This window comes from Lithobates pipiens, unplaced genomic scaffold, assembly GCF_037356315.1.
Source record: "Lithobates pipiens isolate NorthernLeopardFrog02 unplaced genomic scaffold, aLitPip1_a1.2 Scaffold_13, whole genome shotgun sequence".
Classification (NCBI taxonomy): Eukaryota; Metazoa; Chordata; class Amphibia; order Anura; family Ranidae; genus Lithobates; species Lithobates pipiens.
Window position 1 is genome coordinate 483,499,849 of NW_027507718.1, and position 17,216 is coordinate 483,517,064.

At 41.4% G+C, this 17,216-nt stretch overlaps 1 protein-coding gene across 1 annotated transcript in view; it reads right to left on the minus strand.

Moving 5' to 3' along the window:
- KDM3A (lysine demethylase 3A) overlaps positions 1 to 11,144 on the minus strand; it is a 54,522-nt gene extending 43,378 nt beyond the window's left edge. The window contains exons 1-2 of the mRNA XM_077477968.1: positions 10,960 to 11,144; positions 7,177 to 7,355 (exon numbers count right to left, since the gene is read on the minus strand). Coding sequence (XP_077334094.1) covers positions 7,177 to 7,347 — 171 coding nt within the window. The 5' untranslated portion in view covers positions 7,348 to 7,355; positions 10,960 to 11,144. The remainder of the gene's footprint in view (positions 1 to 7,176; positions 7,356 to 10,959) is intronic.
- Positions 11,145 to 17,216: the final 6,072 nt, after the last annotated feature.

The window sequence follows — 17,216 nt, forward strand, 5'->3', positions numbered from 1 at the left end:
TAATCACTAAACTGTAGACAAACCACAGTTAACTTTACAATGTGAAGAATGTTTTATAGCAAAAATGTACTGTTCTAAATTCCCCATAATTCTGATTACTATACTGATCACAGTATCTCCCAGAGAGCTCAGCACTTTTACTCAACTCTGCCTGGTAACAGATCAAGAACATACTACGTGGAAAAACAAGTTCTCCAACGCCGACATTGCATGCACACACACACACACGGCAATGCCATACAAGGAGCCTCAGATGGTAAAAACATTAGTTCACCATCAGGCAGCCACAATGTCCAAATCAACCATATAAAAAAAAAAAAAAAAAAAAAAAAAAGTATCACGACTTTCATACCGCACTTTGTCTATAAATACCAATATTCATTTTTAAGCAACACCAAGTTACATATTTACGTCCAGCACATACAATAATGCAACCATGTCTTCTAAATCAGTCCTCTAAAACCAATAGTTATGGACACATATTTGTACTCATTACTCAAAGACCAATAGCCGGTCCTATTTTTTGGATCCTTTTACAAAATACTGGTGAAGTAGCCCGTTTATGTTTGGACCTGTCCTGATGCAGGGATAACATGACCCACCGTGTTCTTTGAGGGCTCTAAAACATTCACCGTACCATCCATACAAAACAGACAACACCCCGTTAAAAAGTGGTCTCCAAGCCCAAAACCACCCATGATCATAACATTAAGCATGATTATTTGCTTTTAGAACCACTTAGTAAAAAGTAGGTTTGACAAAAATAAAAATGGAGAACTTAGCTAATGGTATTCTACTACCCTCATCTACTCTTCCAGACATTTCTATATATGTTACTATGTTGTATATTCTCCTAATGTCCCCACTGTACACAGCATAAAACAATGACATAACTTAAACTGAAACTAATCAGATTGTAGAGGCAGCCATATTGTGGGCAGAACCAAGCTTCCAAGTGTAGCCTATCAGGTTCATACTGTCAGTGATGTCCCAGCCCACAAGATGTCTGCCTCCAGTTGTCAGCTGCAGGTTTGTAGAATGATCTGAAAGGAGCATATAGAGTAGCCCATCTGGCCAGCTTACAAAGAACTCTTAATGCCTCCTTTACTCAGTGGCAAGCTGCTTGAGGTTCACTTTACAGCTTTAGCAGACCGTGTACAGCACCAAGCATTCACTTCTGGCCAATTCATTAACCCATCAGTGGGATCGAGACTTCTTATGGAAGCTACAAGACAACTGTGTCAGCAATCTTCTAAACAAATATCTGCAAGAATATCAAGCACTTGAACATGTCCTGTCTGAATATTTGAGATGGGACACAATGGACACATTTCTTTGTGCTCCAATTAACTATGCAACTACTTGGCTCAAGGAAGCAAAGGGATGGTTCTAAGTGGCATTGCCAAACAATGCCAATGGCAGCTGGCATATGCAGAAGCATTCAATACAGGATCGGGCACAGAAAGAAAGGCTCATTAGGATCAGCACACCATACTGATTACTTATACAAATAAAAAAAATAAAAAAGCTATTAACCCAATCTTTCAATAAAAAAAAAAAAAAAAAAAAAAAAAAAACACACATTAACCCAATACTGTTGTAAGGGTCCAAGAATGGACCTATGAGGAGAACATCTCTTCAACATTCTTCCAGTGCAGGTTTGGAAATGAAAGCATTAGTTTGAATGGTGGTCAAGGGCATGTTTAGTATCTTTCAATGTCTGAAATATAGCAGCAAAGTATGGAAGGCAACAGAAGAAAAAAAAAAAAAAAGAAAAAGTGTAATTATAACGACCTCTGAATATTCAACGTTGGCAACTAGATCTAACTCGCTGCATCATACGCAAGCACTCATTTAGTCATTGGAGGTATCCAGAAATGTAAGGTTGCCATAAAAATTTGCTTTATCAATGGGTTAAAATACAGTGCTTTTGAGATTAGCACAGTGACCTCAATGTTCTGTTCCTGGCTAATATTTACAACAGCATCCCATGTGCCCGGAGGTTATATGCTCCTCCACATGAGAGATTCCTTTTCAGCTGCTTTGGTTTCCGTCAAAATTCCAAAAACATACTGAAAGTTTGACTGGCTTCCATACAAACTCATGCTACTAATGGTTGGCTCTAAAGTTTAGAAAATGTTGTCAACAGCATATAATGATAATCTCATGGTCATAGTTAAAATAAGAGGCAAGCTAAATCTCGCACAAAGAACCAAACTGAGGCTCGGCAAGGACATCTACACACGTGTCTACAATACTTCCCGGCAAACAGACTAGCTTACACTTTACCAGATAAAACTCGTGTGTGTTGCATTGTTTATCACATGGCTAAGCCATTATGAATCATTTTGGTTTACAACACAATAGTGTTGCATAACAAAACATGGAAAGAATGGACCTATGACAATGCCTGCGCCGGCCTCCCAAATGCCTATGCAAACAATGACTCTCAGAAGACAATGCTTATCAACAGATTCGCCCCAAAATAAGAACGGCCATGCTTGCCGATCAGTTTCCCCAGGCGTCATTCATTTAACTATGGGATAGGAGCAGTGGATACCAACCAACAGAGCAAGGGGGCAGCTTTGGCTGGCAATTACAAAATGACACTATACTTAAAGTCAAGTTTTGCTTCAAGTCTAAAAGTCAATCCAAGCTGAAAGTCAGCACACTCTAAAGCAGAGTGTTAGGTAATCTCAGGTAAAACTACAACTCCCATCATGCCTCTAAGTCATGACAGTCATAGTCCTACATTGTCTCATGGGACTTGTAGGTTCACCACAGCTGGAGTGTCACAGTTGCCTACCTCTGCTCTAACAACTGAAAGCCAGGTGCTTCCACGGACAATAACCAAAAAAGTTATAACCCTGCTGTTTCGCTAACATTTGGTTCCTAAATTCCCAAGATTTTTCAGGTAAACCATAACAGATAAAAACAATCACCCTTCCATCTCTAGATTTAAGAAGACTACAAAACAAATCCAACTATGCATACAAATGCAGAGACACCCAACTCTTTTAGACAACTCATTCGATAGCCAACCAAATTCAAAAGTATAGGCTTCCAAAAAAAATGGACTCGGAGTGTCAAAGTTTGATCATCTCTAGAACATACTCAACGACGCAATGGGAACTTTTAGGCTTTCAAGTGTAGCCAGATATAAAAAAAAAAAAAAAAAAAAAAAAAAAAAAAAAAAACACCATTTAGGCTCGGTTCACACTGCCACAACCTGAAAGTCACGCAACTTTGCCAAGAGACTTCCTGGCAACTTGAGTACTTTGAGGCACAAGTCAGATAGAAGTCACCTTGAAGTAGTACAGGAACCTTTTCTAAAATAGTAGCGACTTCAGTAGTGCTAATTAAGACAGCTCTCATTAACCAAGGTAGGATTTTTGTCACGCGGCTTGGGGTCTCAAGTTAGATACCAATCGTGGCAGTATGAACTGAGCCTAAATAAGCTTAATAGTTCCAGCAATGTGGTTCCCACACAGCAAGGCTTCACTTGATGGGCACCCAACAGTAGCTCAAACCAAAGATTAATCATCTGCCAGTTCTCTCAGCCCAGGTTCAGAAGATTCTCCCTTTTTGTCTTGGTGGTGGATACCACCTGGGACAGGAAGCGATGAGAAACATTCCAAACAGACTCTCACCACAATAAAGGTTTGTTCTCATGAGAAGTCAGAATGAGACTGTTTGTGTATTAATGGTGATGCCGAAAACTCCCAAGCAGGGATGCAAGCAAAAGAAAACAAACAACCTGAAAAGGGGTTCACATTCATTTAGGGCAGGGTTTCTCAACTAGGGTTCCTTAAGCAACTTCTGCCTCTCACATAGGTTCCCACTGACAACTTTGGCCTTCTTAGCTATATGTAAGGGGATAATTCTTCTCAATGACCACAAGCGTAAGAAACAAACATTCTTCTCACTGACCACACTAATGTATCATGAGTTGTAGCATTTTTTAGCCCGGGTTCCGAGACCAGAAAGTAATTTCAAGGGTTCCTTTGTGTTCATTTAGGTTAAGAACTTTTCATTATGTATCCCACCTACAACCAAAGAACACATGGGCTAAGCTGTCATTCCTGACACTAATAAAGTTCTGAAACTCTTCCCCTCCCAAACTTCCTTGTTGTCTACATGCCTTGTCCAGAGCAGGTCAGCCGACAATTGCTGGATGGTTTCACAAAAGAGATCTAGCAGAAACTGTCCAGTTGCACAGATTTGAAATTCCTGCTCTGGGTTCACCCTGGAGGGTAAACGCAGTCAAGCCAACTTTGTGATCAAAGCGAACTGCCAATCAATACTCCCCACATTCACAGAAAACAGGGGCAGTGGCAGATCTTACACATGCAGAGACAGATCTGTCATATCCGTTTACTTGTTCAATGAATGCAGCCCAAGATAGGTGAAGTCAATATTCCAGGAGGCATTACTAACCTCCAGTCACAGAACAATTTATAAACACAAGACACGGCGGCACCTGTCTGCATAGACAATCTGGGCACCACGTCATTAGAGGGCCAACTGCAAGAACTGTAATGAAGCAGCCGGTTCCCTGTGATGTTAAAAGAGTGGTGCGGGACAAGATCTCAACTAGGAGGGCATTTGGAGAAGAGGACACTGCTGGAGCCACACCATTTGTAAGTATATTGATACAGCACCAAAAAGGTAAAAAGGAGTAAGGGGAAAGAATGGGACCATCTCTGAGAATGCCAAATACCAACATTAAAGAGGAAGTAAACCCTGATGGGTTTACTTCCTCTTTCATTCCCTGCAAAGGCAAAACATAATGGGCTATTATGCATCGCATAGTAGCCCATTATGTGTCACTTACCTGACACAGGAGCCAGCGAAGTCACCGCTGTCCCCTGTAGTCCGCCGCATCCATCTTGCTGGTGGCGTCTCGCAGCTCAGCCGCTGTCATTCGGCGAAGCCGCGATGACGTCACTCCCGCGCATGCGCACGGGAGTCGACACGCGCGGCAGCTCCATTCTTGGAAATGCCGCGCTCAGTGCGCCTGCGCGCCGCTGTCTACGGCGCATGCGCCGTAGACAGCGGTGCCCGTTTTCGGGCAAATATATCCTAAACCATATAGGTTTAGGAGATATTGCTTGGACCTACAGGTAAGCCTTAATCTAGGCTTACCTGTAGGTCAAAGTGGTTTGTAAGGGTTTACAACCACCTTAAGGCTGAAGCACAGAAAATGCCATAGCCTGGGGACACACAATTTCAAACAAATATGATCACGCTTCAAATTCCCTATAGGTACTGAACCTTTTATGGAACTTTAAGTATGTACACAATAGTTCTCCATGTAAAAAGAGCACAAAGATAGATGACTACTGAATTAAAAACATATTGAAAGACTAAACACAGCGAAGAATGAACCATTACAGGTCACCAGAAGACCCTGCAGTTACAGACCATGGGGTTTACAGGTTAACAGTGGTCTAGGGCAGACATTCTCAACCAGGGTTCCATGAAAACCTTGGGAGTTCCTTAAGAGGTTGACAGGGGTTCCTTGAGAAAGGAACAGTGGCAGACTGATCTCCTGCATCCACCACTTTTGTATTTAAGGGGGTTGAGTCACATCTACACCCACTACCTATGGAAAGCATCACTTATACACCCAAATGCCATAAGACACTTCTCGGTCTATGCATTCTGTCCATCACGAGTTTCAGTTCTTGACTAAATAAGTACACCCCCGCCCCCTTTAAAACACAAAAGTCTATATAACCTACTGCTCACACCAACGTATCATTTAGCTATATAGATCTAATACTTTTAGCAGGAGGTCAAATATTTCAAGGTTTCCCTCAGGTCTAAAACGGTTAAGAAAGGCTGCTCTAGGATCATGAATCCCTACAAAGCCTAGATCAGTTTCTCAATCTTTTTTCAGTCAGGGCACCCTTACACTCTGCACAATCTCAAGGCAACCCATTGTAAAATATATTAAAAAACATAACATCCACAGGACACGCAAAGTTAGAGGCAATTTATTCTTCCAAAGCAAATATAAAACACTTTGCACACTGGTACTGACTAATATTCCAAGGTTTCTCTTCTCCCTCACTCAGGAAATGTGACCCCCCAGTGCTTATGGAGGGGGGCTGGGCAGGTCAAACAAGGATGCTGTGTAGGTGCCAAATGCCCCCTTTATCAACCAATAGCATTGTTGGTTGTTAGGACCCCGTGGCTAGACAGTTGTAATGGTGCACAATGAACACCTTTGACTGAATAACTAAAAAAGTCGGGCTTCATCTACCCACTGGCTTGTATAGAATCTCTGGGAAAATTTTAGGCATTATGCCAAGGCACCCCTGGAGAAACCTGAAGGCACCCTGGTTGAAAAAAGGCTGGTCTAGAGGATGCGTTGACTACCAAGAAGGAAGCAAAGATTGGGCAACTGGAGATATAACAAAAGAACCCACACATGATAACATTGAACTTATGCATGTTCCAACTTCCAACTAGTCATACTCTATAAAGGGTTAAGCTAAAACACCCACCCTTACCTCTGCTTAAAAAAAAAAAAATAAAAAAAAAAAAAAAAAAAAGGCAAGGTCTACAGTATTTCAACAAATACCACAATATGACATGCAGTATTGAAAATATATGTCAAGGTAAAACGAGGGAAACAAAACACACGCTGTACATCTCTGAATGGACGCTTCTCTGTTTTAACTCTTTAGCGATGCGACGTTCAATAAGAAAAAAAAAAAAAAAAAAAGACTGATCTGCCAGAAATGCACTCTGCTCCTAAGTCCCAATGTGGGCTGGCAACAAACCATTTTTTGTGGACCGAGTGGTGTCTTCCCCGCCCAATGTCTAATGATAAACTACTCTATTGCTACCACTTGCCCAACCTCCAACATAAAACGGTAAACCATTCTGTAGTCTATGATAAGAACTAGGAGGGCTCTTTGAGACACTGGCGGAGTAACAGGACAGCTTTGAATTTCTGACATGATCAGTTTTTTTTTTTTCCACTTAACAGATATATCACAAAACACTTTTCAATGGTAAAAAGTAAATTGTAAAAGACCAAAAGGGAGCAAATAAAGACATTTATTGTTGAGATTTACATACAGATGACTACACAGCCTTTATCAAGCAGCTGCCAAACATTTCCACATGAGAAGAATAACGTAGACTTCACAAGCACCCAATTACCTTCAACTCGTCACAGTCCAATTCTTTATGGGAGGCAGCCCGAATGATGCCGCTCTTCCACGGCCAGTCTGCTACATCATAAGCATCAAGTTTTAGATCGTTCCCCAACACACAGGCAAACTTCTGTCCCACCAGGACATTCATGCTGTCTTGGTGCACAAGCACCATCATGGAGGTTTCTAGAGATCAAACAGAATGAAACACGTTAGAGGAGGACCTTAAACTCAGAACAATTACATAAAAAGTACTTTCTTTATTAAAAAACAAAATTATGGGGTGTCTGTGTGGAGCCACTCTACCTTTAAAACCCAACTTCTAGTTTACAGCCAGGGTGACACATGCAGCAGCACATGTTCCCGCCCCTCCATTGCATACCAATGACAGCATGTGACCAGGGAGCCGGTGGCTAAATATTTACATCCAGGAGGCGACACATGGCCAGGAAGATTGGGGGGGGGGGGGGGGGGGCACCTAGAAGTGTCACCCTAAAAATACAATCCCTTTTAAAATAAATAAATTACAACCCTAGTTCCTTTTAGATTTATAAAAAGGCAGATACGATGTGACACATTGAACCAGGGTGGGATCTAAGATATCCTACAGAGACGTGGTTCAGCATGCGACTAGGGAGCAGGTGGCAACACATGGCCAGGAAGATGGGGGTCAGCTGGACTCGTCACCCCAAAAGCTCAAACCCAGTTCCTTACAGATTCATACCAGGATAGGATCTAACACATCCAATAAGGACTGGGTCCTGCACATGACCAGACGGCTAAATATTTACATTTAGGACATGACCAGGAAGACAGGGTTCACATGGACTTAACCCAAAAAACACAAACCTGGTTCCTTACAGATTCGTAATAGGCAGGATGTAATCATTATGACACATCCAACCAAGAGGAAGGGGGGGGGGGGGGGGGGTCCTCCTTTAACAAAAGACACTAGGAAGGGTGCCTGCCACTCTACATTAGACACCAATGTCAAGTCTATGACCAGAGTCATACATGTTCTGCCCCTTCATTGCATGCCAATGACAGCACCTGACCAGGGAGCAGGCAGCTAAACATTTACATCAGATGGTGACACATAACCAAGATTTTTTTTTTGGGGGGGGGGAGGGGGCATAACTTGGACTTGTCACCCCCCCCCCCCCCAAAAAAAACACAACCCAAGTTCCTTAAAGTCATAAAAAGGTAGGTGTGATTAATCTGACACATCAAACCTGGATGGGATCTAACATATCCTACCGAGACAGGGTTCAGCACTCGACTAGGGAGCAGGTGGCAGTACATGGCCAGGAAGATGGGGGGGGGGTCATCTGGACTTGTCACCCCAAAAGCTCAAACCCAGTTCTTTATGGATTCAGAATGGGCTCTAACACATCCAATAAGGACCAGGTCCTGCACATGACGAGGTGGCTAAATATTTACATTTAGGACATGGCCAAGAAGATGGGGGTCACCTGGACTTGTCACCCCAAAAACACAACCCCAGTTCCTTACAGATTCATAATAGACAGGATGTAATCAATATGACACATCCAACCAAGAGGAGGGAGGGGGTCCTTACTTAACAAAAGACACTAGGAAGGGTGTCTGCCACTCTACATTAGACGTCAAATGTCAAGTCTATGACCAGGGTCATACATGTCCCACCCCTTCATTGCATACCAATGACAGCGGGCGACCATGGAGCAGGCAGCTAAATATTTACATCAGCTGGTGACACATAGCCAGGAAGTTTCTTTATGACTTGGCCTTGTCACCCCCAAAAAACAACCCAGTTCCTTAGTCATAAAAGGCAGATGTGATCAATCTGACACACCAAACCAGGATGGGGTCTAACATAACCTACAGAGACGTGGTTCAGCATGCGACTAGGGAGCAGGTGGCAACACATGGCCAGGGAAATGGGGGTCATCTGGACTTGTCATCCCAAAATCTCAAACCCAGTTCCTTACAGATTCATAAAAAGGCCGGATATAATCAATATAAGACATCCAACCAGGTCAGGATCCTTCCTTAACAAAAAAAAAAAAAAAAACCCCACACACTATGAAGTGCGTCTGCCACTCTACATTAGACACCAACATCAAGTTTACGGCCAGGGTCATACGCGCAGTAGCACAAGTCCCCGCCCTTACATACCAATGACAGCACGTGACCAGGTAGCCAAATATTTACATCCAGATGTGACACATGGGCAGGAACATAGGGGGTCACCTGGACTTATCCCAAAATTGCAAGCCCAGTTTCTTCCAGATTCATAAAAGGCAGACGTGATAAATCTGACACATCCAACCAAATAGGGTCTAACATATCCTACCGAGACAGGGTTCTAGCAGGTGACGAGAGCACAGGTGGCAACACATGGTCAGGAAGGGGGGGGGGGGGGGGTCACCTGGACTTGTCACAAAAAAAAAAATCCAGTTCCTTACAGATTCATAAAATGCAGGATGTAATCAATAAGACATCCAATCAGGTCAGGGTCCTTCCTTAACAAAAAACACACACACAATGAAGTGTGACTACCACTCTACAATAGACACCAACGTCAAGTTTACAGCCAGGGTCATACATGCAGCAGCATAAGTCCCCGCCCCTTCATTGCATACCAATGAAAGCACGTGACCAGGAAGCAGGTGGCTAAATATTTACATCCAGATGTGACACATGGCCAGGAAGATAGGGGGTCACCTGGACTTGTCACCTCCAAAACACAACCCCAGTTCCTTCCAGGTTCATAAAAAGGCAGACGTGATCAATCTGACACAACCAACCAAAATGGGATCTTACATATCCTACCAAGACATGACTAGGGAGCAAGTGCTAAATATTTACATTCAGGGGTAACAAGGTCAGGAAAATTGGGGGGTCACCTGGACTTGCCACCCCCAGAAATACAACCTGTGTCCCTTCCAGATTCATAAAGAGGCAGATATGATCTGATATATCCAGCCAGTATGAGGGGGTTTTGCCAATCTGTCCAGCTAGGATGAGATACAACCAGGACATGAATCCAATGATGAGGTCCACCAACGATGGGCTCCGAACCAGGATGAGCTCCAACCACAATAAAGTCCACCACTCCAACGATGGGCTCCGAACCAGGATGAGATCCAACCACAATAAAGTCCACCACTCCAACGATGGGCTCCAAAAACCAGGATGAGATCCAACTGCAATGAAGTTCACCAATCCAACGATGGGCTCCGAACCAGGATGAGATCCAACCATAATGAAGTCCACCACTCCAACGATGGGCTCCGAACCAGGATGAGATCCAACCAGGTCAGGATCCAATCACCACAAGGTCCAACCATGCTGGGTGCAACGTAACCAACTAGGATGCGCTCCTAACCAGCATGAGATCCAACCAACACATCCAATCAGAAATAGGAATCAACTTATCCAACCAAGCTGAGGACACCGATCTAACTCATCAATGGTGGGCAATGCCAACCAAGGTGATAGCTAGCATAGGGGTCTACAAATCCATGTACTAGATCACCCACCTTCTTTTCTGCTAGATGACCCCCCCATATCCTACCAAAACCACCCCTCCCCCACTAAACTTTGATTCCTGGGGGTATACAATGCGGCAATATTTACATATCGATACATTGTTGCCAGGTGCCCCTCCGAGGCTTTGTATCATGTAATGGGAGTCTGGAAAGGTGACAAGCATTGCAGGGCACAGCCCGCAGTCCTCCAGTAAATAAAGCAGATGATAGTGCAGACTTGTGACTACAAGAGAGCGCTCTCTTATGGCGGTACTCACCGTTTATCGCCACTTTTTCATCCAGTGGTTGTCACCTTCCACAGGAAACGTCTCTTCTCCACCCGTCACCGTCTATTGTACTCAACCCGCCCGGGATCCTTCCTCACCCAGCTCCGTACAGCAGGACACTACTATGCTGGGAGGAGGAGGCGGAACAACGCTGCACGCGCACCTTGCAAACCGCGCCTCCTAACTTGGCATTGGCCAAAACAGGGTGGAAGGCGGGGCCGGGCAGACAGTTTACGTCTCCGATTGGGTAAACGGCAGCGTCGATCAAGCTCGAGTTGCTAAGCTACGCAAGTGACGCTCCGCCTCCCCTCTCAAGTTATAAAGCGATTCCCTACAGCGCTGGGGGAATCCAGTGACGGCTCCCACAAAAAAAAAAAAAAAGAGAGAAGAAACACGTATCCCTCCGCCGCCTATGGAATAGATGTGGGCACGTCACTCAGCGAAAATAGTCCACATAGGAATGTGTTATTGTATCTCCATATGCCGAGTACGGCTACTAGCGGGCGGCGAACACTTAGTTCAGAGACGCCTTGTTGTCGGCTTTATACCTAGTAACCAGCCAGGCGAAAGGGGAAATAGTCCCGGGCGGCGGAAGGAGCTCTCGCAGTTCTAGGGCTCTGGTCTACGTGCAGCTCCGTGCATCCGCAGCGGGGATAGCGGAGTCAGTTGGTGGGGGTGGGGTAGGAAGGCAGCTGTGGAGATGAGGGGAGGGGCTTCCCCCGCACGCGCCTATTAGTCACGTCAGACCCAGAACGAGGCTGCGCCCTGCGCCTTCCCTCACACGTCTGCCATCTTGTTTTCACACGACGGTCTTGGCGAAGTAGACCGAGATACGTCGTGGACAGGCGGCGGGGAGTCAGTTTGACCACCCGGGGGTTAGTCCTTGGGCGGTAACACATGGGGGTGGCCAACAGCCCGGCCCTAGGCGCGGCTCCCGCCTTGGGGAAAAGTCATGAAGAGTCCCGGCGGCCATTTTGTGTCCGCGTGTTGTGTGGTGGACGTGAAATGGAGGATGGACAGAGCCCCGAGATGGCGGGGAGGAGAGTGTGACTGGAAACCGCCATGACACCTCTCCATGTCCAACATTACCCATCATTATCCAATATTATCCAATGTACACACCCAATGGAAGGTCTACATAGTGTGATAGAAACACCATGGAGGCACGTTCCACTCACACATCATCACAATGGGAGAAACCATTATTATCTCACTTATCACAATGGGAGAAACCATTACCAACCATGATCACAATGGGAGAAACCATTACCAACCATGATCACAAATGGGAGAAACCATTACCAACCATGATCACAATGGGAGGAACCATTACCAACCACGATCATCATGGGAGAAACAATTACCAACCATGATCATCATGGGAGGAACCATTGCCACCCCACTCATGACAATGGGAGGAACCATTACCAAACACACAATGTCATCACCACACCAGCACATGATGTCACAAGATAGGTTCCATCCAACAATCTTTATTTATAAGTCATTATTTTATAGTCTCCATAGAGCTGGTGGGATTGAGTTCATGTCCAATGATAATATTGTAATGGAAATCCCATTCTATCAACGCTATAGAGCATGTACTATATATACATATATATATATATATATATGTGTGTTCTATAGAGCCAATGTAATGGGGTCCAATTCAAGAATGTTTTACTATATATAAAATAATATTTTGAAGATTCCTTAAGGTTGTTGGAATGGGGTTCTTATGCAATTTTTTTATTTAATTTGGATGTTCCCTGTATTCAAGAAATACACTCTACACATCATAAATATTATATATATATATATATATATATATATATTTATTAAATGTTTATGTTTTATAGAATGCATTTAATGGGGTTGCCATCCAATTAAGAGTTTATACACACATATATGAATAATATTTTTTATAGGTTCTTAAGGGGTGTTGGAATGGGTTTCCCATCCAATTATTATTATTTAAAAACATTCCATCAACTCTTTAGAATGCATTACTAGATCTCTCTCTCTCTCTCTCTCTCTCTCTCTCTCTCTCTCTCGATATATAATTCTAGAAAGGTACACCTAGATCAGTATAATAATGGTAATAATTGAGTGGGAACCCCATTGTATCAACTCTTTAGAGCGTATAAAAATTTGAACTGTATAATATAATATATTTATAGGTTCATTGGGGTTGATGAAATGGGATTCTTATCCAATTATTTCATTTAATTTGGATGTACTTTTTATTAAAAAAAATATACTATATATGTATATATATATATATATATATATACTTACATTTATTTGATGTGCATGTTCTATAGAGTTAGTAAAATTGGGTTCCTATCCAATTAAGATTTTATATATATATATATAAATAGCTATATAATAATTATAGGTTCTTTAGGGTTGATTGAATTGTGGGGTACCCATCCAAATATTTCATTTAATTTGAATGTATCTTTTATTCAAGAAATACAATATATATATATATATATATATATATATATATATATATACACACACTACAGTATGTATGAATAATATATTTTATAGGTTATTTAGGGTTGATGGAATGGGACACCCATCCAATTATTCTCATTTGTAGATACATCTAATTCAAGAATGTTTTGTATATATACTACGTGTATGTATATATATATATATATATATATATATATATATTATCATACATTAATAAATTCCTCAATTATTCTACATATTTAATAATAGGGTGAGAACCATATCCTATAAACTCTACAGAACATGTACAAACATTAACACACTATATATAGATATATGTATATATAATGTATATTTATAAATGTATTTATTTTTTACTATGTCTTATAGACATAATGGAATGGTGTTACGTGCTTTCCCATTCAATTCAAGAATGTTTTATATATATTTATAAAATTATGATATGGGATTTTCATTCAATTATTTTATTTGTCTGTATTTTAAACATCTAGTTTTTCAATAAAATTAGATTAAACATATATATACATATACCGTATTTATCGGCGTATAACACGCACTTTTTTCCTCTTAAAATCAGGGGAAAATCACGGGTGCGTGTTATACGCCGATTGTCCACTATAAGCCTCTGGGCGGCTTTCCGCCGAGAACGTTGCTTTCGGCCGCCTTCAGCCCTTCTCTGTGGCTTTTGGCCGCCTTCAACCCTTCTCGGCAGGAGGTCGAAAACAGCCGAGAACGGGCGAAAGTTACCGAGAAGGGCCGAAGGCGGCCGAGAACTACCGAGCGCCGCCGAGATGTCCTGTCCTGTGTCTTGCGCCATTTTTAAAAATAAAACTACAAAATAAAACTGACAAGGCTGAAAATGACACTGACAAGGGGAAAACGATGGACAAGGCTGCAATGATAGACAGGCTTCATGACGAAGCTGCATATGACACTGACAAGGGTGTAATGATGGATAAGGCTGCAAATGACACTGACAAGGCTGCAGATGGACACTGATAAGGCTGCATTGATGGGCATTTAAATGTAAGGTTTTTTTTTTTCCTTAAACTTCCCTCCTAAAAGTTTTTTTCCTTAAAATTCCCTCCTAAACTTGGGGTGCGTGTTATACGCCGATAAATGCGGTATATATATATATATATATATATATCTTTAATTATTTTCTTTTGTAGATTAATCATACCTCCCAACTTTTTGAGATGGGAATGAGGGACACCTATCAGCAAAAGTATGCAGCATAGGACACACCCCCTGCCATGCCCCTTAAAGGGGAATTTTACAAAAAAACAAGATTGGTTAAACCCACACAGGCTTTTTTTTACCACTTCTATTCCTTTATATTGGCTTTTGGAATTTACAAATGCAGCAATTTAGAATTTGGATGAAAGGTTTAGCACTGGAAAACACTTTTTGATAGATAAAAAGTACATTTTATATACAACTATATAGATCAGACCAAAATGAGGGACACATGAGAAGGAGTGAGGGACAGAGGGACATCGCTCCAAATCAGGGACAGTCCCTCAAAATCAGGGACAGTTGGGAGCTATGGATTAATTGAGATGTTCTATCTATCTATCTATCTAATTTTTAATATGTTCCATAGACATGATGTAATGGTGTTCCCATTCAATTCAATAATATTTTATATATATTTATAAAATTATGATATTTTTATAAGCTCTATCAATTTTATTATATGGGGTTCCCATGTAATTATTTTCATTTGTAAATTAATTTAGATGTACCCTTTATTATAAAAAATGCCTTAGGTCCCTTGTTCAGGCTTTATAAAGTTACGCAGTTAGGATGTTACTCCAAAATGTGTGCGTTAGGCAATGGCTAATGCAGTACAATATCATACCACTTCATTCATTTATAAATTCAGTGACAAGTCTAAGGTCTCTTGCACACTGCAGCTTGATAAATTTTTTTACTGAGGTAAAATACAGCCCATTAATTGTAATGTGCCTATGCACACAGGAGCATAAACAAGCATTGTGCATTCTTCAGTTAAAATTTTTTAAAAAATGAGCTTTTTTTGTCAGTAATTTATGTCTCAAGCGCAAATGCCCGCTTACATATTGTGCAGTACAAGAACGCGAGAATAAGTTTCCGCTCTCTTGCTCAAAAATGTGCAAGTGTGTGTAAAAATGCACGAATGTATATGCGTGAAAATGCATGTAAATACATACAAAATAAAAAAAGGCTGAAAAAGTAGATGCTTAAACAGGAGTATCATGTGCAAGAGGCCTAACATGGATTCGATTTTTAGGGATTAACATTACGGAAATGGTTTCATGGGCCAAACCTGACAGATGAGTTCTGAGATGAAAAGTGTTTATTATAATGTCCACAACATGAATTGTTCTTATATTTTATTATAATACACTTGAACAGTAAAACTTTATACAAAATCTGACTTTCGATTGATGATTTCAGGTTTGGTAATTATCTCACCGGCAGCTGTAAAATGTGTTCTGCCAAAATGCATATATTGTATAAATGTTGCTGTTAAGATTAAGCAGAGCAATCAAGTTGTTAAAATTAATTATTATGATTACATTGCACACAAAATTGTTACAAACATCAATTTACATAACACACGAGAATAAGTTAAGGTTTTAATAAATAATTTTTTGTGTATAATGAATATAGCTAGTGAATGGTTTTGAATGTGGTTTCCTTATTGTTTACATCGAATTTTAATTTTGTTTTGTTTTGTTTTTTTAGATGAACCGTTTTACAAACATGCCAGAGGTAATAATATAAAATAAAGTGATATTGTAGTTTTGAAACCTTACTGTTCTTTCAGTAAAGATGCTCTGGGGTGGGTTGCTGGCTAGAATCACATTTGCATTGTATTTACTGTATATATTATTGTTATTATTATAATACAGGATTTATATAGCGCACAGATTGCACAACACTTTACAGCATGAGGGCAGACAGTACAGTTACAATACAAACCAATACAGGAGAGATCAGAGGGCCCTGCTCTTTAGAGCTTACAATCTAGAAGGGAGGGTCAAGTGAAACAAAAGGTAATAACTGTGAAGGATGAGCTGATGGAGAAAATGAAAATACAGTTGTTAGGTGTCGGTAGGGTAGGCTTCCCTGAAGAGAAGGTTTTTTTTTAAGGATCATCTAAAACAGTGGTCATCAACCCTGACCTCAGGGCCCACTAACGGGCCGGGTTTTATGTATTACCTTGGGGAGATGCAGACTAGAATATTGCAATCACTGAGCAGCAAATTATATCACCTGTGATGTATTTTAGTTATCTTGCAAACCTGGCCTCTTAGTCGGCCCTGAGGACAAGGTTGATGACCACTGCTCTAAAAGCTAATAGAGTAGGTTATAATTGGACAGACTGAGCTAAGGAGTTCCATAGGCATTCCATATGTTGTATGCACTCCGCTAGAAATGCCTTTGTAAGGGTAGATGTGTCTGCCGTAAGATTTTTCCAGCCTGTTAATAATATCCCAAATTATGTACTGTAAAATGTATGGTTTTCACGTGGATGCAGTGATATAAACTGGTTATACGAAGGGTTGCTGATAAGTACTGAGCCTTACCCAGAAACAATTGAGCGAGGAAGCTGTAAATTGCAGGGTGTACTGGCCAATTTGCCTATATTCAAAGGTGCAAAAAATCAACTACCTATGATTTTAACTTATCTTTCTCTTTCAGGTCCAAATTGAACATGGCAGCACCTCCAGAAAAATTCAATGTGGAAGAGCATAGGACCATAATCAAGTTCC